Genomic DNA, 22161 nt, shown 5'->3' on the forward strand with positions numbered 1-22161 from the left:
GTAACAAACCTTAGCGAATACAGTTCAGTACAGTTGGGACGCTGTCTCACTGGTCCCCGAGCACCCGCTCTGTCCTTCCCAGGCCTTTAGTTTCCTGCTCCTTCCCCCTTGGTTCGCTCTCCCTACATGCACTCTTGGTTCCTACCCTCCCTTAGTGCTCAGTTCTAACATCTCTCAGAGCACCTTCCCCGGCCCTCCTGTTAAAATAGCAGATGCCCGTCTCCTCACCTGGTTTTATTTTCTTTCATGGGAGTCCAAAGGCAGAGATTTTGTCTGTTTTGTTCCCTGTTGTCTCTAGTGCCTGGAACATTGTCTGGCACAGAGTAGGTCTACAGAATAGATGCTTAATTAATGTTTATTAAATGAATGCGTGAAAGGAGAGCAGAGAACTCCTGGTCGTGTGGGCAGACAGTCAGAGCTGTGCCATTGCCATGGCACCAGTAACCGAAGCGCTGATGGCCTGGGCAGAGCTCACTGTGGGGCTGCAGCTCTGGGGAAAGGGCGTGTCTTTATAGTCTGCTCGTTTTGTCCATATTTGTAGCCATGACTTCTCAGTCCTCAAAGATCTGCTTTTCCTTTGCCGATACCACCCCAAAGTAATTCTAGCAAGTTGAGGATTTAGAGTTTGTTGTTATATCAGGAAGGACTCATTTGGTTGTAAATGATTTTAAAAAACCCCATGCAAAATAGCTTAAGCTACATGTAATTTATTAACTCACATGACAGACAAACACATAGCATAAGCTTCAGGTGTGGCTTGATCCAGAGTCTCATGTGCTGTCACCTGGACTTGTTCTCTTTTGGCTCCCCATGGTGTCAGGTGCGTTTCTCTCCCCAGCCCCGACCTCTTGTGTCTCATTGGCTCTGGGTGAGTCTTAAGCCCATGTCTGTGCCTAGGGACTTCAGTGCTCTGATTGGCCAGGGGAGGGTCATGCACTTTGACTCACTCATAACCTCACCAGGGACCACTGGCCATGGGAGAGAGAAAGGAAATTGATACTTAAACCAGAGGATGGATGCCGAATGGGCCAGTTCTACCAGGATGGTTGGTTAGCACCTGTGGGATGGCTCGTGATGTTGAGACCCTTTGGGCCCATCCCCTTCTGTCTCCTAGGGAGTGCTGGAGGTGCTGTCGGAGGTGGGATGCCATCTGCGCGTGTCTCTCTTTGATGTCACCTACCGACACTTCTTTGGGAGGACGTTGAAGACTACAGTGAGGCCCGCTGAGCAGCTCTCAAGGCAGCCGTCCAGGATCGTCTTCAACGAGGTGGGCCATGATGGCGGGTGGGGCCCCTGGGCGTGGGGGTTCACTCTGAGCTTGGGACACAACCGTGCATCTCAGACCTAGGAACGCCCCTGAGCAGCAGACCCCGTCATTGCAAGGCTCCTCTTAGCCGTGTGGCAGCTTCTTTCCAAACAGAATCTTATGTGGAAGCCAGATGTCCCGACAGCTGAGCCTGCACTGCTCTGGTTGCAGCAGGTTGGGCATGTGGGGCCTCGTCACCTTCAAAGAGCCTTCGGGTTCTTGGAACAAAGTTGGGAAGTTATAGATCTCATCTGATCCCCGACTTTTCCTCCCCTCCCCCTCCTCCTCACTCTTCTTTCTTTTTATTTTCCTTCTTGTTTTTTAAGATGAGCAAGTTGAGACTTAGAAGGAAGGTGACTTGCCCAGGTCAGGGGGCCAGAGCCTGGACTCCCCCTAGGCCTTGTGTCTGCAGGCTGGGTGGTTGCGTTGGCCTTGGTTGATAACATGATTTTGCCCATGTAGCTCTGCATACGGCCGCCCTGCAGCTAGGTGATTTCCGTCTTTGTTCAGTGCACCAATCCCACAAATGTTTATTCAGCCCCTCTGTCTGCCAGTCGTTGTGCTGGGCGCCAGGGAGATGATGGTGAACGAGAGGGGCATGGTGCTCACCTTATAGAACTTACGGTCTTTGGGGTGACACACAAAAGCAGGTAACAGAGTCACTGCAGGTGTGGTGAGTTCTCGGAAGGAGACCAATAGCTGCTGTCCTGGAGAAGAACGGGGACACCTGCGAGGGTGAAGGAGGGCATCGCTGTGGAGCTGCCGCCTGAGCCGTGAAGGGCAGGACGACAGTGCCCGGGCGTGAGGCAGGCTAAGGTGGCTGGGTTAGGGAGGGGCTGGCACAGCAGAGGGTGGCTGGCTGAGGTGGCTGGGCAGGGCCTTCTTGGGGACGCTGGGGTTTTACTCCAAGAGCAGGAGGTGTTGTAGAGGTCATTTGTGTGGCTTCGCTGCTGCACTCCTGAGCTGGAGTGGCAGCTTCCAGAGGCAGCAGGTCTGCGTGACTGGACTCCTGCAGGTGACGGTCACAGGGATGCAGAGGATCCGTACCATGTGGATTTATCTTTCACCTGTGTACAGTCAGGCCCAAGGAAGCCCAGTATTGTGACAGTACGGTGAATAGCGAAGGTGGTGGCGGTGACCATAGCTGTCCTTGGAGACGTCGCTGTGTGTAACCACAGCCCGAGGCACGCCTTTTCTGCGGGGGACTGCCCTGGCCACAGGCGTGAAGCCACCGGGGTCTGGTTGAGCATGTATGTGCTGCTTGCTGCATTTGGCCATCACCCAGCGTCAGGGCTGTGTGTCTTGGCGGGGGTTTATTCTGACTGGTGCCCTTACTTAACACAGTAGTAGAGGGAGATAATGCCCCCAGAGGTCAGACAATTAAATAAAGCCTTGGTAAAATGTGTGTTGTGGGGACTAAAAATGTGTCTGATGTTAAGGTTGTCAAACAGCTTGTGCAAATGCCGCTTAAAGGTCTGTCCGGCCGGCCATGTCAGAGACAAAGGTTTTGTGTTGTAGATCACATGTGCAGCCGTGGGCAGCCCCTTACAGCACTGTTTCAGGACAGGCAGCAAATCGCCCCATGCCCTTAACAGGGCAGGAAGTGGTTCATCAGGAGCGTCTGGGGCCCTGTGGTTGTTGACACCCAGGCTGTTTGCATCTTTCTTGCTTGTACAGTCAGGCCCAAGGAAGCTGGTATTGTGACAGTCAGTGAATAATGAAGGGGGTGGTGACATAGCTGTCCTCTGTTGGGCAGTCACCCTGGGCCAGGTGTTCATTCTGAAGCACATTTACGTTATTTCGTTCTGCCATCCTCCTCTGGATGTTGGTATTACGATGTCCCCTCTGTACAGAGTAATCCAGGAGCTCACGAGGCTGTGAGAGTGGGCGAGAGCAGTTGGGCCTGGTGAGGCTGGCTCACGGCCTGCACGTTGACCACAGCCCTGTTCTCTGGCCTTCTTTTAACCCCAGGTGTCAGCGGGGCCCTGCGGTTTCCACTTGGAAGAGTCTCGAGGGGTGGGGTTATGCTCTGAAATCAACACAGGAGTGCTTTGCAGGCACTGAGCTTCTGAGATGAGCTCGCTCCTCCGCGTCCTTCCTCTTGTTTAGCTTTCAGAGTGGCCGGCACCCGTCTCTGTAGCAGCGGCAGTCAGGACCCCAGCAGGCCCCGGGCCAGAGCGGGGGCTGTCACCCCCCTGATTCACTCCATTACAGTGATCCCCGCGAGTGGAGGTGAAGCCATAAGAAACAGCTTCCAGAGCTGCTGCTCCTCCTGGGCTTGTTCCGGGTTCAGTGTTTGCACCCCCGGAGGGCTTGTGCTGCTGTGCATGTTGAGTGACTCTTCAGATGTCGCTGCATCTTGGAAGCTGTGTATCAAGGGCCCTCTCAGCTCACAGTTCAGGTCCGAGTTAGGAAAACAGATTTCGTCTCGTATTCTGAGCCTCTGGGAGCTGAGCACTGCTCCAGCTCAGCGTCGGCCTCTCTCACCATTTGTCTTCTGCTGAGCTGGGCATGGGGACAGGGGACAGTGGGTGAGTGAGGACCACAGGCCTTACAGTTTCAGGGAAAATCTGTACCCTTTAGTGTTGGGGTTACTGAAGTGGAGAATGCAGCAGGGTTGGTGTGGGGTGAACTGTGTTCTTGGTTGGGAGGCGACACCACGAAATGCTCAGGGAAGCTGCTGTTCTCCAGCTGCTATGCCCACGGCGAGCAGCAGAGGCCAGTGATGCCCCAGGAATGAGTTCTGTCCTCATGAGCCATTCAGCAGCATCCTCCACGCCCAGCACTTTTCTCTCGTTTCCTTGACGTTCAGACTACGGAAAAAGAGGTTTTGTTCCAGTTTAGTTTCTAAGGAGACTCCTCCTTCACCATGTGTGCCTGTGCGTGCATGTGCCTACATACCTTACATGTTTACATGCACCCGTGCAGTCGAAATGTGAGCGTTCCCATGCTGGCGTTAATAAGCAGGAGGGTCTGCTTATGTGGTTGCATCGTGCTGACTAATTGCTCTGCTTCCACACCTGTGGAAATAGAGCTAAATACAATTTGCCCTTTTAAGAGGTGATTCTGAAATTTGGTGAAGGTTTTTTTTTTCTGATTTTACTAATTGCCTGTGTTTTCTGGCAATTACCAATTTTTTCTGGTTTTCCAATCAGCAGTGGCTTGGGGGTGATCTGGTTAGAGATCGCAAGCTGCCAGGAGCAGGGAACCATACTTGGAGCCAGCGTGGCTGTCCAGACTGAACATGGATCGATGGATCAGCCTGGTGTGCTCTTGGTTTTTATTGAGCTGTTGGTGGAATACGTAGCCCAGAAGGAAGATGCTATATCATTTCTTTGCAAACAATGTCCTGAAAAAAAGCCTTGGAAAAAAGTCTCGCCTTGAGCCCAAGCTGGGTTTTTTTTTCCTGTAAACGATGAATTCCTTGCCTGGGCTCAGATTCCCCTCTCGGTCCCAGCCTCCGGGCGCTCTGCCTGGGGAGCCCAGGTGGCCAGCTCCCAGACCTCTCAGCTCAGAGCTCAGGATGCTGTGCTTTCCTTCGAGACCTTCCCCTATGTCGAGGAATTGCCCTTCCCTTCCACTGAGATGGCTAATAATTCATTCAGTACCTCAAAAAGTATCTTTTAAAAAATAATGTGGGAGGCCAAAGTACCATGCAGTTTCTACATTTTCTTTTTGTGATGAACATATTTCTCTCTTAAATTCTTTCCTTAACTAACCACACTCAGCCTTTCAATGACAGGCTCATTTTTCCTCCTTTATTTATTTTATGAGAGTGACTGGGAGGGATCCTGGTGGCTCTCCATAGACATCCAGACCAGGGGGCTGTTCCTCCCAGAGCTCCCCTCAGCCCCCGGTATCGCTAAAGTACAGTCACGTGTGGCTTAAGGAATGACGGGGATACGTTCTGAGAAATGCATCCTTAGGTGGTTTCGTCCTTGCGTGAACATCATGGAACACTCTTACGCAAACCCAGATGGTACAGCCCACTGGACACCTAGGCTGTGTGGTGCTAATTTTGTGGGACCCCTGTTGTATATGCAGTCTATCGTTGGCCGAAGTGTCCTTGTCTGGGACATGGCTGGAGTAGGTAAACCAACTGCCCTCGAGAGAATAGATGGTTGGGTTTTTTCCACTTCTGTAACACTGCCATGAGAAACCGACTCTTGAATTTTCTTATTCATCAGAGTGATGACACCGATGTAATTTCCCCTTTAAAAGTGGATGCTGTCAAGGAATATCAGTGTAATCCCAGTGAAGCTCCCAGAAGCCCTTCCAAACGACTCGACTGGTCACTTGCCCCGGCTGCGGCACAGCCCTGCCGCCTCTCCCTCCGTCTCCGCGCTGCCCTCCGTGTCAGTAATCACAGCCACAGTGTGAACCAGCTTCATTTCCAGAGGGCTGCTTCCGCAGAGAGTCTGTCTGGCCTGAGCCGTGCCCTCCGAGGACGGCCTCTTTCCTCTCTGGCTCAACAGAAGCCACTCCCAGCGACTCTGAGCCAGAAGTGGGGGCTGACAGAAGTGTTTCTAGAGGGAGAAATAGCATCCCTCTGTGACGTCTCCGGAGTTGGGGTTTAGTCTGTGGTGACTTAACTGCCTGCCATGTGGGGATAGTGGGGAGCTTCACGTTTGTCACCTTATGTCACTGTGTATTCACAGCAGTAGACTGCGGGAGGGTGTAGCTGGACCGACTGACTTTCCTAAGTACGTCAAGGAGTTGTTCTTTAGGCTGGAGCGGGACTGGCTTTGGCTGTGGGTGTGGGACTTGATGTAAGATGAACGGGGGCTAAAGTCCTGCTCTGTCACTTATTCCTGTTGGGTTTTTGGCCAGTTATGTAAACCAATTCACTCATCTGTGCAGGAAGGATAACAGGATGCGACTCATAAGGGTCATGGGAGTATTAAATCATATGTTTTTCACGAACAGGCACCCAGTAAGCAGTAGGTATTCATTCCACAAACACTGGTTGGGCGTCTGCTGTGTGCCAGGCTCTCTGTAGGAGCTGGGCACACCCAGATGGATCAGATAGTGTGTAACCATTTCAGCCGAGGTTGAAGGTCACATTGCCACTTTAGATTGTGGTTTCTTAGACTTGGCACCACTGACATTTTGGGTTGCGTAATTCTGTTGGTGGGGGGCTGTCTCCATTGTTGTGTTATTTTGCGTCACATAATGGTGGGCCAAAGCCTGGATGAGTGGATGCCTCTGAGTTTGGAATTAGAGATTTTGTGTTTCTCAGAGGCGAGGGTTGCTCAGCAGAGTCCACTGTGCTTGGAGCAGTGGTCTCACGGGGGTGGTGTACTGGAAACCGCTCTAGCCTCCGGTGGGAGGGGGAGCGGGCAGGTAGAACCTGCAGGAAGTATTTGTGAATTATTTCCCTTCCTGAAGATATTCTATTAAAGGTTTATTTTAAAAAAGTTCTTTGGAAGGTACTGGTTTAATTTCTGCTCTCCTCTTCTCTGGCCTTGTCACCCAACCTCATCTTCTGCTTGGGACTAAGAGCTGCGTGTCACTGGGTTGGGTTGAGTGGCAGTGTGGTTGGGAATGCATGGCTGCAACCTCTCCATAAAGGCGCATCATCAGAGGCCCAATCTCGGTTCTGTCATGGGTGAGAAATGGAATCTCGGCCCGAGGCCAGATGGTGTCTGTGTTTTTGAAGATGAAGGCATTCAGACAGGAGCATTTCAGTGATTTATTAATCTGTTTGTCCTGTCAGGGAGGAGACTTGTCAGGTGGAGATGGGGGAGTGTGGTGGGGGGCGAGTGAGAGCCCCTCTTCTGTCTCTTGCAGGTCATTTGATGGGCTCAACTCCAACGTTTCCTCGTGCCACTTCCGTGGAGGCAGAGGATTTTCCTCTCACAGTGTCCTGCGTGGTGTTAATTAATGTCCTTAGACGGAAGGGCTTCTTTGCAGGTTTTGCTCAGCTGAGTGCCATCGGGATTTCTGCTGAGCCCCTCTGAGTGCTGTGTGCTGGGCTGCACGGCTTTGCCCTCCTGGGGCCGCTCCGCCAGGTGAGGAGGGAGGATGGGGCTCCGTCCCTGGGGGCTTTGCTTCCAGAACCTCCGAGCTGGGGGGTCCTGAGCGGGGTCGCATTTTGTGCCTGCCTAATCCAGCCTTTGCCTGTGAACTTTGGCCTTCTCGAGGGCTGGATCATGTTTTCCAGGTTCCTTAGAAATTCTTTAGCATGGTGCTGTCCCACACTGGAGGGTCAGTAGTGATGTTTGGAAAAGGGCCGTCCTTAGCGCTCATAATATCATGACACCCATCGGCCCTTCAGTCGCCTTTCAACTGCTGCGCTTCCAGTGGCCGACCCCTCGCTTGGAGCTGGAGTCTTTGGAGACAGATGCTGGTGGGGCTCTGCTGCTGTCGTTTTGGTCTTGGAATAATTGTTTTCAGTGGTAAACGAAAGGGAGAGGCAACAGCCATAAATTTGTACTTGGGACAAAGCTGGTGCCACCGCCTTCAGGCAGAGCAATCTCAAGGTGACCTCTAAGCTCCCAGATTATTGTTGCTTCACGTCAGAGTTTAAAGTGTTTCTTTCACTGCCGAAAAGAAGAACGGGAGTGTTCAGAACACCGGTACGCACACGTATAGATAGAAAAGGTGAGATAATGACAAACTCGACTTACAGCGTGGCTTTTTAAAACAGTTCTTGAGTCTCAGAACCAGAAACATAATTCTTTCTTGGTCCAACCACCTGTCAGCTGTAAGTGGTCATTATTTCATCATTTTGCAATAAAAGATAATAGAATAACGATTTATATCTCATGGCTGATGTTTTAATGTGTCTCTCTGTTATCCTGGGCTGACAGTCTGTGATCACAGTAAACGTTTTCTCCGTGACACCATGGTAATGACTCGTTAATGGGGGCTTATTCCGAGTTTAAATCATGATGCAGGAGCCCAGCCGGGCCCTGCCTTCCCTCGCTCTGCCTGGTGGGGCGTGGTCTTTGTGCTCAGCTGGTGACCCTGCATCTCTGCTTCACGGACACTGGGGATAGGGACCACTCTGAGTCCAGAGCCATAGCTCAGGACTGCACCTGAGCTCCCAATTTATGGCTGTTGCCTCTCCCTTGTCCGCTCTTGATGCCTAAACCCCGTCAGCACGTGTGTTTCTGTTCTGTGTCTGTGACGTTGACCAGTTTTAAATAACAACGGCTGTGTTGGCTCTCGTGAAAGAAGAACGGCAGTGGGGAGTGGGTGCTGTCGTCTCAGCCGGGACAGGTGTCCCACCTGCCTTGTCTCTCTCATGCCCCTCCCCCGGCGAGAGCTGGAGGCTCCCACCGCCTGTTGGGGAACGGCAGTTACAGGTGGAAGACTCTGTCAGAGCACTTAGTACATCATCTACTTGGTTTAGGTCCCAGACACCTTGTAATAAAATGACCTCAAGGCGATTTTTGTCATAAAAGGACGTTAGTTTGGCTCTGAACTGGCGATTATTATACAGCACCCCAAGAAATCTAAGGATCCTGCTTAGTTTGAACAAAATTAGTGCAGATGCAGCTTCACTGTCGTTCCACATAAAACAGGGATTAGAGTCAATATCAGCGAGTTATGATTGAAGTTTTGTACAGTGAGTATTACAGAAAGGCCCAGCAGATGCGTGTGCTGGCAGTGAGCTCGTCACGTCTTTGGGCTTATTTAACTGTGGTCCAGCCTGTGCTGGGGTGAGGGCACAGCCATTGCAGCCTCTTTCTTTCCTGGAGGGTCTGGTGACTGCTGGCATTTTGTGTAGATGGGAAGTTGTGGAGCAGAAGCAAGTAGTCTGATGTCCTGGGTGTCAGGCGCTCTGGGATGAGAAGCCGTGACACCCGCTCTCAGCTCTGGGGGAGTTATTTTATGGCACCTGTTCCCTTCTCTGGTGCCCTGGGAGGGACGCGGTGTTCCCCACATGGCGTGTTTGTGGCGTTCATGTGATGATGGTGGAGGGGGTGAACAGGGAGTGCGTCTGGTCCTTTTCTGCTTCCTTCTCCGCGGGTGGTAAACATTCAGGCCGCCATCTAGCTTCTTGTTTTTGTTTTGCAGCCCTTGTATTTTCATACGTCCTTAAACCACCCTAACATTGTGGCTGTGGTAGAAGTGGTCACTGAAGGCAGGAAACGAGATGGGACCCTCCAAGCTTTGTCATGTGGGTTTGGAATTCTTCGGATCTTCAGCAGCAAACCGGAATCTCCTACCTCTGCCTCCCAGGACAAACGGTATCTGCCCTGTTTTCTCCGTCCCTGGGATTTTCCACTGTCTTCTGTGGTGATTGAACTGCTCATCATTCGGCTGTAGTAGAAAGCTTGAAACCTGTCAGCTTATGTTGTTGTGTGTTCATAACAGTAGACTGTGGGAGGTATTTTGCTATGGGGTAACTGGTTTGCCATTTCTAAGTAAGTCGAAGAATTGTTTTTTAGGCTGGAGTGGCACTGGCTTTGGCTATAGGTGTGGGATTTGATGTAAGATGGACGGGGGCTAAAGTCCTGCGCTGTTACTTAATCCTGTGAGGTTTCGGCCAGTGATTTAAACTCTGGACTCCGAATCAGCTCGTCTGTGCAGGAGGGATAACGTGCATCTCCTAAGGGTCATGGAAGTGTTAAATCGTGTGTTTTTCACAAACAGGCACCCAGTAAACAGTAGGTATTCATTTCAACAAATGTCGATTGGGCATCTGCTATGTGCCAGGCTCTGTGTAGGAGCTAGACAAACCAAGATGGCTCATCCAGATAGTGTGTAACCATTTCAGCCAAGGTCGAAGTTCATCTTGCCACTCTAACTCAGGGTTTCTCAACCTTGGCACCACTGACATTTGGGCTGGATAAGGCTTTGCTGTGGGGGCCATCCTGTGCACTGCAGGATGTCTAGCAGCATCCCTGGCCTCCCCCAACTAGATGCCAGAAGCACCCTCCCATCCCCAGCTGTGACAACCAAAAACATTTCCAGATATCGCTGAATGTCCCCTGGGGGCAAAATCATCCCGGGTTGAGAACCACTCCCCTAGATATATAGCCATGGAAATTGCTCAAACGTTGTCTTTCTTGGGCTGTTTCAGAGCCTTATGAATTTCCCTGGCTTTGTCTTCGAGCGCCCTGGTTCTCAGGCTGCACTGGGACAGCTCTGCGGATGCTGGGAGTGCTTGGCCAAGACCCCTGCAGACATGGGGCTGATGCGATCCTCTGCTATCTCTTTTTTTCTGTAGAGGATGCAATTGGTGGCATTTAAAAGCTCTAGAAGGTGTGGGGGTGGTTGGGGGCCTCACATGCTTTCCTTCTGAGAAGTGTAGCTGGCGTTTCATGACCACATGGAAGATGCAAAGTTGACGTGCATTTCGTGGGCTTGTTTTGCAGGTTGAGACTGTATCGTGGCACCCCGAGAGCCCTCCTGCACCCGCGTCTCCAGGACCCCATAGAGCGTAAGAGATGAGGCCTGGCCTGGCCTGAGGCGCTGCAGCTGCCAAAGTGCTGCTGTCCTCAGCAGCATGTTCATCTTAGAACTTCCCTGAGTATTACACCACTATCAGCTTAGCTAGTTTATTCAGTAGGTTTGGGCAAAATGTATCACAGGCTAGTATTTTTGACATAATTTAAGGAACTGAAGTACACTAGACTGGAAGGGGGCATTGCTTTGTGAGGATGACCATGGGAGAGGTTTGGCCCCTTGGAAGCCACCTGCCGGGAGGGCTGTTGCCCTGCTTGCCCCTAGGATAGCAGCTTTGCTTGCCAGATGGAGTAGCTGCTGTCCATCTCTGGCCCCCAGCTGTCACAGGAAACCTTTGTGAAGTCCGTTGATTTTATCCAGTGTGCAAGGCCTTCCGGCTGCCCCTAACTCAAGAGGAAGGGTGTGCAGGAACACCTGCCGTGTTGTGGTATTACTGGGCTCCCGCCTTCCGTGAGGGCCTGCCTTAGAGCAGAACGGGGAGGGGGGCTTCATGCTGTGCCTCTGGGACCCCTCCTCCCGAGCAGCCAGCAGGGATGTGCAGGCCCAAGGTGGAGAGCTCTGCTGACTGCGGTGGGGTGTGCGTGGGGGTCAAATTGGAGGTGGAGCTCTTTGAGGGGGTGACTCTGTCTTCTTGAGGTGTTGCCCGGATTCCATGACGGGAATGTTGTCTATGCCACAAAGCCTGTGCCAAAAAGTCAAACCAACCCCATCCCCCCTCTCCCCGATGGATTTTGGTAAGGGAACAATCAGTCAGAAACTTAATTTTGTTGATGGAGATTGGCTTTTAGGTTATTTCTCAATTGAATTCAATCATTAATTTGCCAGCATTTTCACTCCCTAAGTGTCCTGAGAATCGGGACCTTTAAACCATGTGCACAGCCACCCCATTTCCTCCATGTCCACGATTCTTGGGTGCTGTTGGAATGTGTGTGTGGGAGTGTGAACTGTGAAAGGAGGCCCGAGGAGGAACGAGCCACGGGCCGAATGCTCATCTTCTCAGTTGGCATTTCCGAAGATTTCCGGGTGTTTTTCTGGAATGGGTAATCCATTCACGTGGCTCAATTCAAACAGCACAAAGAAGTATAGAAAGGCTCAGAGTGGGGCCTCCCCGCCCGGCTGCTCAGCTCCCTCCCCTGCACCACGGGTGACCTCCCTCTCAGTCTTGGGGACCTGCCCAGGCCTCTTGAGGGGTACCAGCAAATGCGTGTGGCCCTGTTCTGATTTCTCCCCTCCTTTTCTTCGTCCCAGACTTTGCTTTTTTCCCTTAACGATTTGTCTTGGAGAATGCTGCGTGTCAGTCCACAGAAGCTCCCTCTCTCTTTTTACGGTCACGTGGTATTTCGTTGCTTTGCTGTTCTGTGATTGAATGGACCCCCACAGTGGACACTCAGTGGTTCTGTAAGAATAGAGGTTGGAAGCATTGCTGTGCTGGACGTCCGTCCTTTTGCAAGTGTGCAGGCGAATCTGTAGGATAAATTCTCAGAAATGGAGTTGCTGGGTCCCAGGGCCTGTGCACTCACAGGTTTGTAATATTTCTCCTGTTTGCTCTCCACAGAGGTGGTACCAGTTTGCTCTCCAACCAGCCACATGGGAAAGTGCCTTTTAGGCCATTTTAAATTTTAAAGTAAGGAGATCCCATGTTTGGAGTGGTTAAGAATTAAAAATATGGTTTTCATTAATTCCTTTTTCTAATGAATGCAGTAGATCATATTGGCTCTTTTCTTATCAAGTCACTTAGCATGCCTTAGGAGGTGGTAAGGCCCCTATCAGTGCAGGAAATCAAGCCCAAGCAAGATGGACGGTTTGGTGGGAATGTGTACAGGGCATGTCTGTGATCCCTCTCAACCCTGAGGCCCTGTGGCTCTGGGGTAGGGCCCTTCCTGTGCCCCAGTTTCTCTCCATGCTGTCCCCTCTACCTTCTCTGGTGTTCTCTATCTGAGCTTTTCCTGGTCATCACATTCTCCAGGACCTCCCCTTTTTCCGCTTCCTCGAGTGGCTTGTCTGAGCCTTTCTTGGGGTTTGGATCCCATTCTCTCGTGTGTTATGGATATTGGTGTGTTTGTGTCTTACTTGTCACCCAAGAAGAATGCCCCTCTTTGAGGACAGGCTCTGTCTTGGAGGCCACTGGCCCCCAGGACCTGGTCCTGCTGCTTTGTGGGGCTTGATGGATGCAACTGCTGAGACTGACAGGGAGGCAGGCCTCTGGTCCAGAGCGCCTTCCAGACTCCCGCTGAGTATGGCACCAAACAAAGCCTGGACGGCACCACCCTGGGGGAGGAGGTGAGCGGGAGAGGTTTTGTTTTGTTGGGTTAAAAACAAGTATCTCTTGGGGCCAGCCTAGTGGCATAGTGGTTAAGTTCCTGTGCTCTGCTCTGGTGGCCCGGGGTTCCTGGGTGCAGACCTACACACCACTCATCAAGCCACCGGGTGGTGGCATCCCACATACAAAATAGAGGAAGATGGGCACAGATGTTAGCCCAGGGCCAATCTTCCTCACCAAAAAAAAAGAAAAATAAAAATTAAAAAAAACCCCAAACCAAGTATCTCTTTCATTGTGATTTATTAGAGATGGTTTTTAAGGATTGATTCTTTTTCACTTATTGGCTGAACTAACAGAGCAATTCCTCCATCTCTCTAGAAAAATATGTTTCCTGTTTGTGGTGTTTCTTTCTAAGATGATCAGTTTATTGGCTGGTTTGACTGAAAGTGCCTTTGGTTTCAGCTCTCGCATAAGGTGTTTTCTCCCCTAGAAAACAAACACCTGACCCTCATTGAGAGCTGTTGCCTGCAGTACACCCTGAGACCACACCCGCTCCTGGAGCCTGCGTTCCACCTTCTTCCCGAGAACCTTCTGGTGTCTGGTCTGCAGCAGATCCCTGGCCTCCTCCCAGCTCATGGAGAGACAGGTAAGGGCTGCTCTGGTCTCTCCGCCCGGTGAGTCCGTGTTAGTTTATAATCAGGCCTTGCCGGAACTGGGCTCCGCGGCGTGCACGCCGCCAGCTGGGTGTGGCCAGGCACTCTCAGCAAGCAGCCTGGTTGGGGGGCGTGAGGACAGAGGGGAGGAGGAGGCAGAGGGGGGGAGGAGGAGGGCAATGCCATTTCTGTTTGTGGTCCCTTCCTGAACAGTGTCTCACATCCCTCAAGTCACTTGTGTCTTCTTTCCTTGGGAAATGCTTTCATAAGACAAAGTTCCTGTCTTTATGACCATGGCTAGGAAAACCACTGTCGCTAGCTGTCCCCCTCACTGTACCACCACATCAGTGGCTTGATTATTATTTTTTTATTGTGGTAAAGTAGACATAACGTAAAACTTACATCTTAACCGTTTTTGAGTGTGCAGTTCAGCGGCGTTGAATACATTCTCATTGTTGTGCACCCAGCACACCACCCATCCCCAGCCGAGACGCTGTCCCCATCAAACATTAACCCCCATGCTCCCATCCCACCAGCCCCTGGCACCCTCCGTTCTCTCTCTGTCTCTGTGACTATGACTCTTCTAGGTTCCTCAGAGAAGTGGAATCATACAGCAGTTTTCCTTTTGTGACTGGCTTATTTCAGACAACATAATGTCCTTAAGGTTCCTCCACGTCGCAGCATGTGTGAATTTCCTTCCTTATTAAAGGCCGAATAACATTGCGTTGCATAGATAGACCAGAGTTTATTTATTCATTCACCTGTTGACGGACTCTTGGGTGGTTCCACCTTTTGACAGTTGTGAATAAAGCTGCTGTGAACGTGGGTGTGCAGTGGCTTAGTTTTGAAAACTGAAATTCATGTGAAAGGCCCAGGTGTGTTTATCTTGGTGTGTTTAGAAGTTAATGCTCCAGTGGTGGCTTTGGGTCAACCCCTTCACAGCTGAGATCACCATGGGGTGTGCTCTGCTCTGGGATCCTGCTGACGGCCTCAAGACCTGGGCCTTGTGTTCTTTCTGGGCACTTCTGGAGGCTTTTTGTCTAGTTGTCTGGAGGAATCCAGGAGAAGGGACCCCCTCACCAGCCCTTCTCCCCCAGTGCTGCTGGAACCTCTCATGGGCTGACTCCTCGCTCCCCTCCAGGAAGAGCAGGATCAGTATTGAGTGTGAGCAGTGGAGACGTGCTGAGCGTTTCAGGGAGAGCGGGATCGGCTTTGGGTGTGAGCAGTGGAGACGTGCTGAGTGTTTGGCCCAGAACAGAACGCTCAGCTCCAGTGTGGGGAGTGTTTGTCTGCAGTAACGATGTCCCCGCTGGGTGCAGACATCGTTGTTTGAGTGCTTGTGGTTCTGGGATGAGTGCATGGTGACCATCATGACCATGAGGTCACTGTTTCTCCAGCATCCCAGAGAAGAGACGTTGATAGACGAGAAATGGTAAATCCACTGTGAACAGGAGCAAGTATCAGGAGGGGTCCCAGCCAGGGGTCACTGAGCTGTAAGCGTCCCCCCAACCCCTGTAGGAAGGCTCATTACCCTATACAGTTCGCCTGCGTTCTCCTGAGACGGGGCGGGGTTAGAGTCATAGGGAGGCAGAGAAAAGGCCTCACGGTCATGCTGTTGGGGTTGAGCAAGGAGAACATGAAAACCTGCACATGGCCCGGAGACCTCGGCTGCGGCCTGTCCCCCTGCCCTCACCCCGTTGGTCAGGGAGGCCCTGTAAGCACTGCATGGTGTGTGCTGATACTAAGAACCGAGGTGCACTCCTGTGTTGTCAGCTTCTGTAAGTCTTTCTGACCTGGGACTCTGGGTATTTAAGCAGAATGTTCTTGAGGCCTGAGGTGTTTCCATCCATCACTTGGTGACTTGCCAATGGGTGTCAGTAGAAGTGCAGATAAGACACTCACACCCTGCAGGTGTGGGTGGACCTGCTTCAGTGTCGTTGCTGGGATGGGGACAGGCGCTCAGGTGCCCAGATGACCCCCGAGTTTGGTTCTTAGTATCTCAGGTCAGACTAGGGGATCAGAGGGGCCACGTTACGGAGTGGAGTTCTGAATTAAAGCAGCATGATTCCAGCTCCTTATCCGTAAAGCTCACGCTTTCAGAACAGACCTGAGCCCCTCTGGCCTCCTGTTTGCCCTGTGGTGTTGAGCAGCCTCCCCGAGGCACTTAATGGATACAGGCGGTGCCTGTAAAATTGCAAAAATAAACAACAGTTTCCCTTGTTGTTGTTTAAAAACCAATGACCGGGGACTCTGGAAGCAGAGCCTGAATGCAGTCTGGCGGGCAGGAAGGAACACTGACTTCACTCGAGCAGGAGATGCACTTGCTCTTCTGGGGGAGAAAGTTCTGGAATACAGCTTCTCATCAAGTCCCCTGGTGATCATCTGAGAAAAGAAACCCATTTAGCTCAGCCTTCCACTTATGTGCAGGATGCCACAGTGAAAATATAACCGCAGCCTTGCAGGCCCCAAGCCTGCTTTCTGGCAGTGGTTATCTCTGTTATAAATTCTGCCCAGGATCTTTTGGGCTTTTGTGACTCACTCTTGAAAAAGGCTTTTTTTGCTGGATAATGTTTATATTCCTGAAAGGGCCAAGGCAGGGACGGTGCTGGCCTCAGTGGTGGAATTCATTTGTCTAATTTGCAGAGGATTCGGTTTTATTTTGATGCTATATTGGGACTTGGATATTTGTTCGCTTGTAAAATTCCATAGTATAGGAGGATCGAGTTGTTTTTAATTGAGATTTTTATTGAGGTCATTGTAAGATTCCCATGCGGTTTTAATAAATCAAGCAGAGGCACCCGGTGCCCCTTTGCTCAGTTTCCCCCAGACGGTAGTTCAACATCATAACCAGTGCCTGGTGTCGACACAGCCCACCAGACTTACTCATGTCCCTCCGGGTGGATGCATACTCCCGTCGTGTTGTGTGAGGATTGAATTTTAAGAGTAATTTTCAACGTGGGAATGACTAGAAATGATCGTTCTTAATTCTGGTCATTCTGGCAGCTCTTTGTCATTCCCCAGAAGAAAGGCAGGCCTTTTTCCTTGAGCGGCTTTTTACAAGGAAGCTCTTAGAATTGTTCCAGTGTTGCAAATGCTGCCGATTCCATAATATCTTTTATTTGCAACTCAGATATCCACCCAGCCTCCCTCTTGCATGTCTTCTGTTCTTTATTCATTTCCCACCTTTCCAGTTGCTTCTGTTTGACCGACCTGGACAGTGAGCAGCTGCGTCAACATCCGGGTGCTTCATGTGCTCTGGCTCCCAAAAGCCAATTCTCGCAGGGAGAGGGGTCCCCACGCCCTTGCTTAGAGTGAGCCTCCAGTGCTGGGACTCCTTGGCCTGCGCTTGTGGCCACAGATCTGAGTGCCAGTCAGACGCCCTGTCCTCCTGCTGCTGCCTCTCTGACCGACTGTGCCAGTCCTGGGAGAATGCTTGGGTCGCCCAGGCTGCTGTGGAGGGGGCACAGAACTTTGTGTAAGGTAGCCAAATGCACTGGAAGCCTTGTCATAAATGTAAGGCAGAAGCCCATTTTCTAGACCTGGACTCTAAGGCCACCGGCCAGCGCTGGGACTGAATGGAGTCTGGAGCCAGGCCTCCTGGTGGGTGCTCAGGGAGGGGCAGGGAGTCTTGGGTCCGCGTCTCCACCATGCCTTTGCCCTTAGGCTCTGGAGGAGAGCAGAGAGTCTCAATACACTTGAGAACCCTCCCCTGGACCAAGCCGACACCCACAGGAGCGTCTGAAGCAGACGGAGCACTGACCACACGCCTCTGCTAGGGACTCGTAGGAGCGAGCTGAGAGTTGGCGGAGTTCTGGGAGTGGGCGAGGCCTTTGGGGGGACCTGGAGGAAAGCTCAGTCTTTCGTGTTGGAGTCCATAGGTTGCTGTCACTGAGGTGGTCTGGATGGCTGCAGTGCTTCAGGGTGAGTCTGGAAACCGTGCTGCGGGTGACAGTGGCGTGCACCTGGCAGAGAGGCAGAGGAAGGCTGGCCAGCTGGGTTGCAGCCACTACAGGAAGTCTGGCTAGCAGGGGTGGCAAGGTGGTGTCCAGAGCACTGTGCTGGGCAGCGCCGGGGCTGGACAGTGGGCGGTCAGTGCAGGCTGGGGTTGTGGAGCTGAACTAGCGTGTGCAGTGGCTTGGCATGTGGAGCTGAACTAGCGTGTGCACTGGCTTGGCATGTGGAGCTGAACTAGCGTGTGCAGTGGCTTGGCATGTGGAGCTGAACTAGCGTGTGCAGTGGCTTGGCGTGTGGAGCTGAACTAGCGTGTGCAGTGGCTTGGCGTGTGGAGCTGAACTAGCGTGTGCAGTGGCTTGGCGTGTGGAGCTGAACTAGCGTGTGCAGTGGCTTGGCGTGTGGAGCTGAACTAGCGTGTGCAGTGGCTTGGCGTGTGGAGCTGAACTAGCGTGTGCACTGGCTTGGCGTGTGGAGCTGAACTAGCGTGTGCAGTGGCTTGGCATGTGGAGCTGAACTAGCGTGTGCAGTGGCTTGGCGTGTGGAGCTGAACTAGCGTGTGCAGTGGCTTGGCGTGTGGAGCTGAACTAGCGTGTGCAGTGGCTTGGCGTGTGGAGCTGAACTAGCGTGTGCGGTGGCTTGGCAGCACCATTGTGCTTGCCAGCCACCAGCTGCTGAGTGCCAGATGCCCTGTGCGGCACTCACACCTGTAAATCACCTCTCAGATCCTGTTCATCTAGACTCACTGCTGTCTGCTCCTTGAGAACTGAGTCTCCCTCCTTGTGGATCTCGAGAGTCGATGTGCCAGGCTCTGTGCTGGGTGCTGGGCTGTCTCGGGGCCAGCTCACTCAGCTCCAGCCCCTGCTCCCTCATCTCTTGTACCCGAGCTCGGCAGAGCTGTGTGGAGAACTCACTTGCCTGAAGTGTGTACTTATTGGTCTGCCACCCAGGGGCCTCCTCTAGGTTGGTGTTTCCTGGGCTGGGGTCCTGTGCTACCTGCATAGGAATTGTATGAGGTGCTTGTTAAAAATGCTGCTTCCCCCAGCCCCAACCTGCTGATGTTGCATTTTAACAAAGAGCACACAAGGTCTCAGTGAGGCCTCCGCACCCGAAGCCTGAGTACCTTACGTCGCTGTGGGGTTCTTCCCAGGCTGTGTAGAGGAACGCCTGCCCTCCCCGAGTCTGGGAGCTCATCTTCTAGATTGCTGTCCGCTGCAGCGAGGGAGTGACAGGGAAAAGAGCTGGGCTCCCCCGATCCGTGTGAGCTACTGGACAGGCTGCTGTGGCTCCTGCTCTGTCTTTTGTGTGCCCTTTTTATACGACGCTGTAGACAGCTTAAAATGACAAAGTAATCTTTATTCAATAAATTCAGTAGAAACTAGAAGTTCTCCTTTCTAGTCTCACTCCCCAGAGAAGACCACTGCTGGTAGCTTGGGGTATACCTTTTATATATTAATTTGTTCGTCGATCCATTTGTTTCCTCATTGATTCGTTGGACAGATATTTATTGAGTAGATGCTGTGTCAGCAGGCTCCCTGCTGGGCGCTGAGGGGATAGTGCTGAGCTCTGAGTGGATGGTTAATAGATCTTTCTTGGTTGAGTTTAAGGAAGGACAGACCTCGAGTCTGACCACAGTTGTCAAAGGCAGAAGAAGGTGTCATGGAGTAAACGTGGATCGGCTCAAACTCATTTCCATCCCTGCCTAAACCATTCCTATATTTAGTGTTCATTCTGCTGCCACTATTCCAGCATTCTCTTTGTTTTGTGAGGTGCATCTGGTGAAATAAATAACCTTGGCAGGAGAGCTGTGTCCCCGGGTGGCTGTGGTCGGGGGACTCTGTTAGGACCTAGTGGAGAACTCCTTGGGCATCTGGAAGGTGTTTCCAAGCGCTTCCTTAAAGGATGTCACTAGGGAGGGGTCCTTGCTTGTTGAAAGTGCTGGTAATCGCCATTTTCTCTGCAGTACATTCGTGGGAGTTCCAGAAGAAAGTGGATCATTGTGAAGTGGGGTTTGTTTTCCGTAGGAGCAGTGCTGTTTTTGGGAATTGCATTCCCACCCAAAGACTTACCAACAGACGAGTGAAAGCTTGACCTGGTTACAGAGCATGAGGACCAAGAGTGACCCGCCACCACTGCAGAGGCAGTGCGTGTCTGTCTTGGCCACTGCCGTTGGTTAGTTGATTGAATGACAGACAATTTCAGGTGGTAAAACTCCGCTCTGTGGGTGATGCTAGGGTGTTTGGGGAAAGGCTGGTGGAGGCTGACAGACCTCGGTGTGTGCTGGCTCCAGTCCTGGCTGTGGTGTGAGCCAGGGCGAGTTTCTGGACCTCTCCAAGCCTCTGTTGTTGCTGTCTCCTCTGTAAAATGGGCACATTATCAGGACCTGCCCATAAAGGTGTATTTGGGGAGCCATGAGGTGGTCTGTAAGGCCCCAGAGCCGAGACCTTAGGAGGTGCACAGCAGGCGTGAGCATGAAGTTGTTCCTTGACCTGAGCTGGGATCTGCTGGGCTTGCTGCCTCCTACAGTAGCATGTCCTGGAGCTCTGATCTGCCTTCTGTTTGAGAGCTACTCTGTCTCCAGTCTCGGCTTCCAGAAGGTTGCAGAGCGGGTTCTGGCTGAGCCAGGCTTGGAACTCAGGTGCTCTACTCCAGAGCCTGCGCCTCTCACAAGATGTGGCCAGGAGGAGGCCAGCTGGATGACACCCAGCCCTGCCCTGCCTTCCGGGCCCTTCAGGATCTGGAAGGTTCTACCCACTGCAGATGTGGCTCCTCAGTCTGGTCATGCTGGTCGAAGCGCGTTTTTCCTCCTCATCCAACTTCTGTGCCTGGGACTCGCTTGCTCACCTCTTTGTAAGACCAGGGTCACGACTTTTTGTAGCTGATAGTGGCTCTGGGCCCCGGGGCCACCTTGTCACATGGTGGTCATGCAGAGTCTGCTTCCTGCCCAGCCTGGACCACTTCTGGAAGCACTGGGAAGCCACCTTCCAGACACCTGTGACTGCTTCCTCTGCTGAGTTGTTGTCCTTGAGCTGTGGCACCAAAAGGATCCTTCCCTAAGGGAAATCAGTCCCTAAGGGAGATGGCCTTTGTCCACCGCTGTGTTGGTTTATGTTCTTTACACAGCATGTAATGGGGATACGTCGAGGATGTTCAGGTCACTGCTGGGATAGGCTGCAGCCGTAGCACAGGGGCCAGTCTGTCTGTCTGTCTGTCTCCACCTCCCCTCCATTTCTTTCTTTTCTTTTTTTAGCTGAGGAAGATTCGCCCTGAGCTAACGTCTATGCCAATCTTCCTCTGTTGTTTAGTATGTGGGCTGCCAGCACAGCATGGCCGCTAACAGAGCAGTGTAGGTCTGCACCTGGGAACCAAATCTGGGCTGCCAGTGTGGAGCGTGCTGCACTTAACCTCTAGGCTGTCCCCTTTTCTGTAAAGGCCAGCATCACCCAGCACGACGCAGTTCTGCTCCAGCTCACGGCCCTCAGTGCATCCTCTCTCCTCACTACCAGTGGATCTGTGTTTGCGAATCTGCCCACTCCCTAATGAGCGCTCACAGTGCTTTCCCTGCCATTCGTGGGTGTGCGCTGAGCAGCTTAAATACTTGAGTTTCTCTCACACGCATTCCCAGCTGAGGCTGAGCAAGGCGATGCTGCTTCTTGTGTCAGCCCTGCCCTCGTATGGAGACACTGAATGCTGGCAGGGTGGAGTGGGAGTGGCCACGTGGATGGGATTGAGTCTCGACTCTGGCGCCTGTTAGTGGGGCAGCAAGTCCTTTAACACTCTGCACCCGTTCCTCTTGTCAAATAAAGAGAATGGAGTCTACCAGGATGAGCTCTGTTGGGATTTGAGATTATAATCCACGTGAGGTATGTGTCTGTTTGTACAGCTTTTCCCTGGGAGCCGTGGTTCGGTATTCACCGATTCAGTGTTGGTGGCCACTTTATAGGGCATAATGTGGACAGTGTTGTCTTGGTCCCCACAGCAGTGTCCTGGGCTGGGCGCAGTCGCCTCTCTTTCACGGCTGAGGAAACTGAGGTCTGGAAATTGGGCAAGAGGCCCCGGCCCAGGGCCATAGGCCGCGTTGGGTTCCCACCCGGGCCCCTGGCTCCAGAGCTTGTGTGACCACTCCCCTCCCTTGTTTCAGGCCCAGGGCCGTAGGCACCGTTGGGTTCCCACCTGGGCCCCTGGCTCCAGAGCCTGTGTGACCACTCCCCATCCCCTCCCTTGTTTCAGGCTGAGGCCTGTGAAAGTGTTCTCCGTTGTCCCCCTGCAGGTGGTACTGTCAGCCCAGCAAAACTCAGGCCCAGCTGTCAGGTGCTGCCCTCTCCCTGCCCACGGGCCCTGCTCTGGTAACTGTCCACTGGGCAAGTCATGGGCACAGCAGGGCTGACGAGCCTGTCCCCTCGCCCCGTAGCCCAGCCTGTCATTCTCCACTGGATCTTGGACGTGGCTTTGAGGCTCTTGTGGGTTCCGGTGGCCGGTAGCTGGCCTGTCCCCTGTTTACTGCCACCACTGTCAGTTTTAACCTTTGGCGCTGTCTGTCTCAGGGCTGCTCTCTCCTCGGTTTTCTTTCG

The 22161-nt window shown here is 52.4% G+C and overlaps 1 protein-coding gene across 29 annotated transcripts in view; it reads left to right on the plus strand.

Moving 5' to 3' along the window:
• The window catches only part of NPHP4 (nephrocystin 4), a 128837-nt gene that overhangs the window by 12248 nt on the left and 94428 nt on the right, over positions 1–22161 (plus strand). For 23 of the 29 annotated variants that reach the window (XR_011436569.1, XM_023635897.2, XM_023635898.2 and 20 more), the window contains 4 exons: positions 1115–1267; positions 9332–9504; positions 10636–10700; positions 13477–13632. Coding sequence is in view for 17 of the 29 variants with exons in the window: in XM_023635897.2 (XP_023491665.2) it covers positions 1115–1267; positions 9332–9504; positions 10636–10700; positions 13477–13632 (547 nt within the window). In the remaining 12 variants the exon portion in view is untranslated. Of the gene's footprint in view, positions 1–1114; positions 1268–7096; positions 7318–8591; positions 8880–9331; positions 9505–10635; positions 10701–13476; positions 13633–22161 lie in introns of those variants that run through there. The other 6 variants (XM_070261080.1, XM_070261074.1, XM_070261075.1 and 3 more) reach the window with 2 other exon arrangements.

Source organism: Equus caballus, chromosome 2 (genome assembly GCF_041296265.1).
Source record: "Equus caballus isolate H_3958 breed thoroughbred chromosome 2, TB-T2T, whole genome shotgun sequence".
NCBI classification, from domain to species: domain Eukaryota; kingdom Metazoa; phylum Chordata; class Mammalia; order Perissodactyla; family Equidae; genus Equus; species Equus caballus.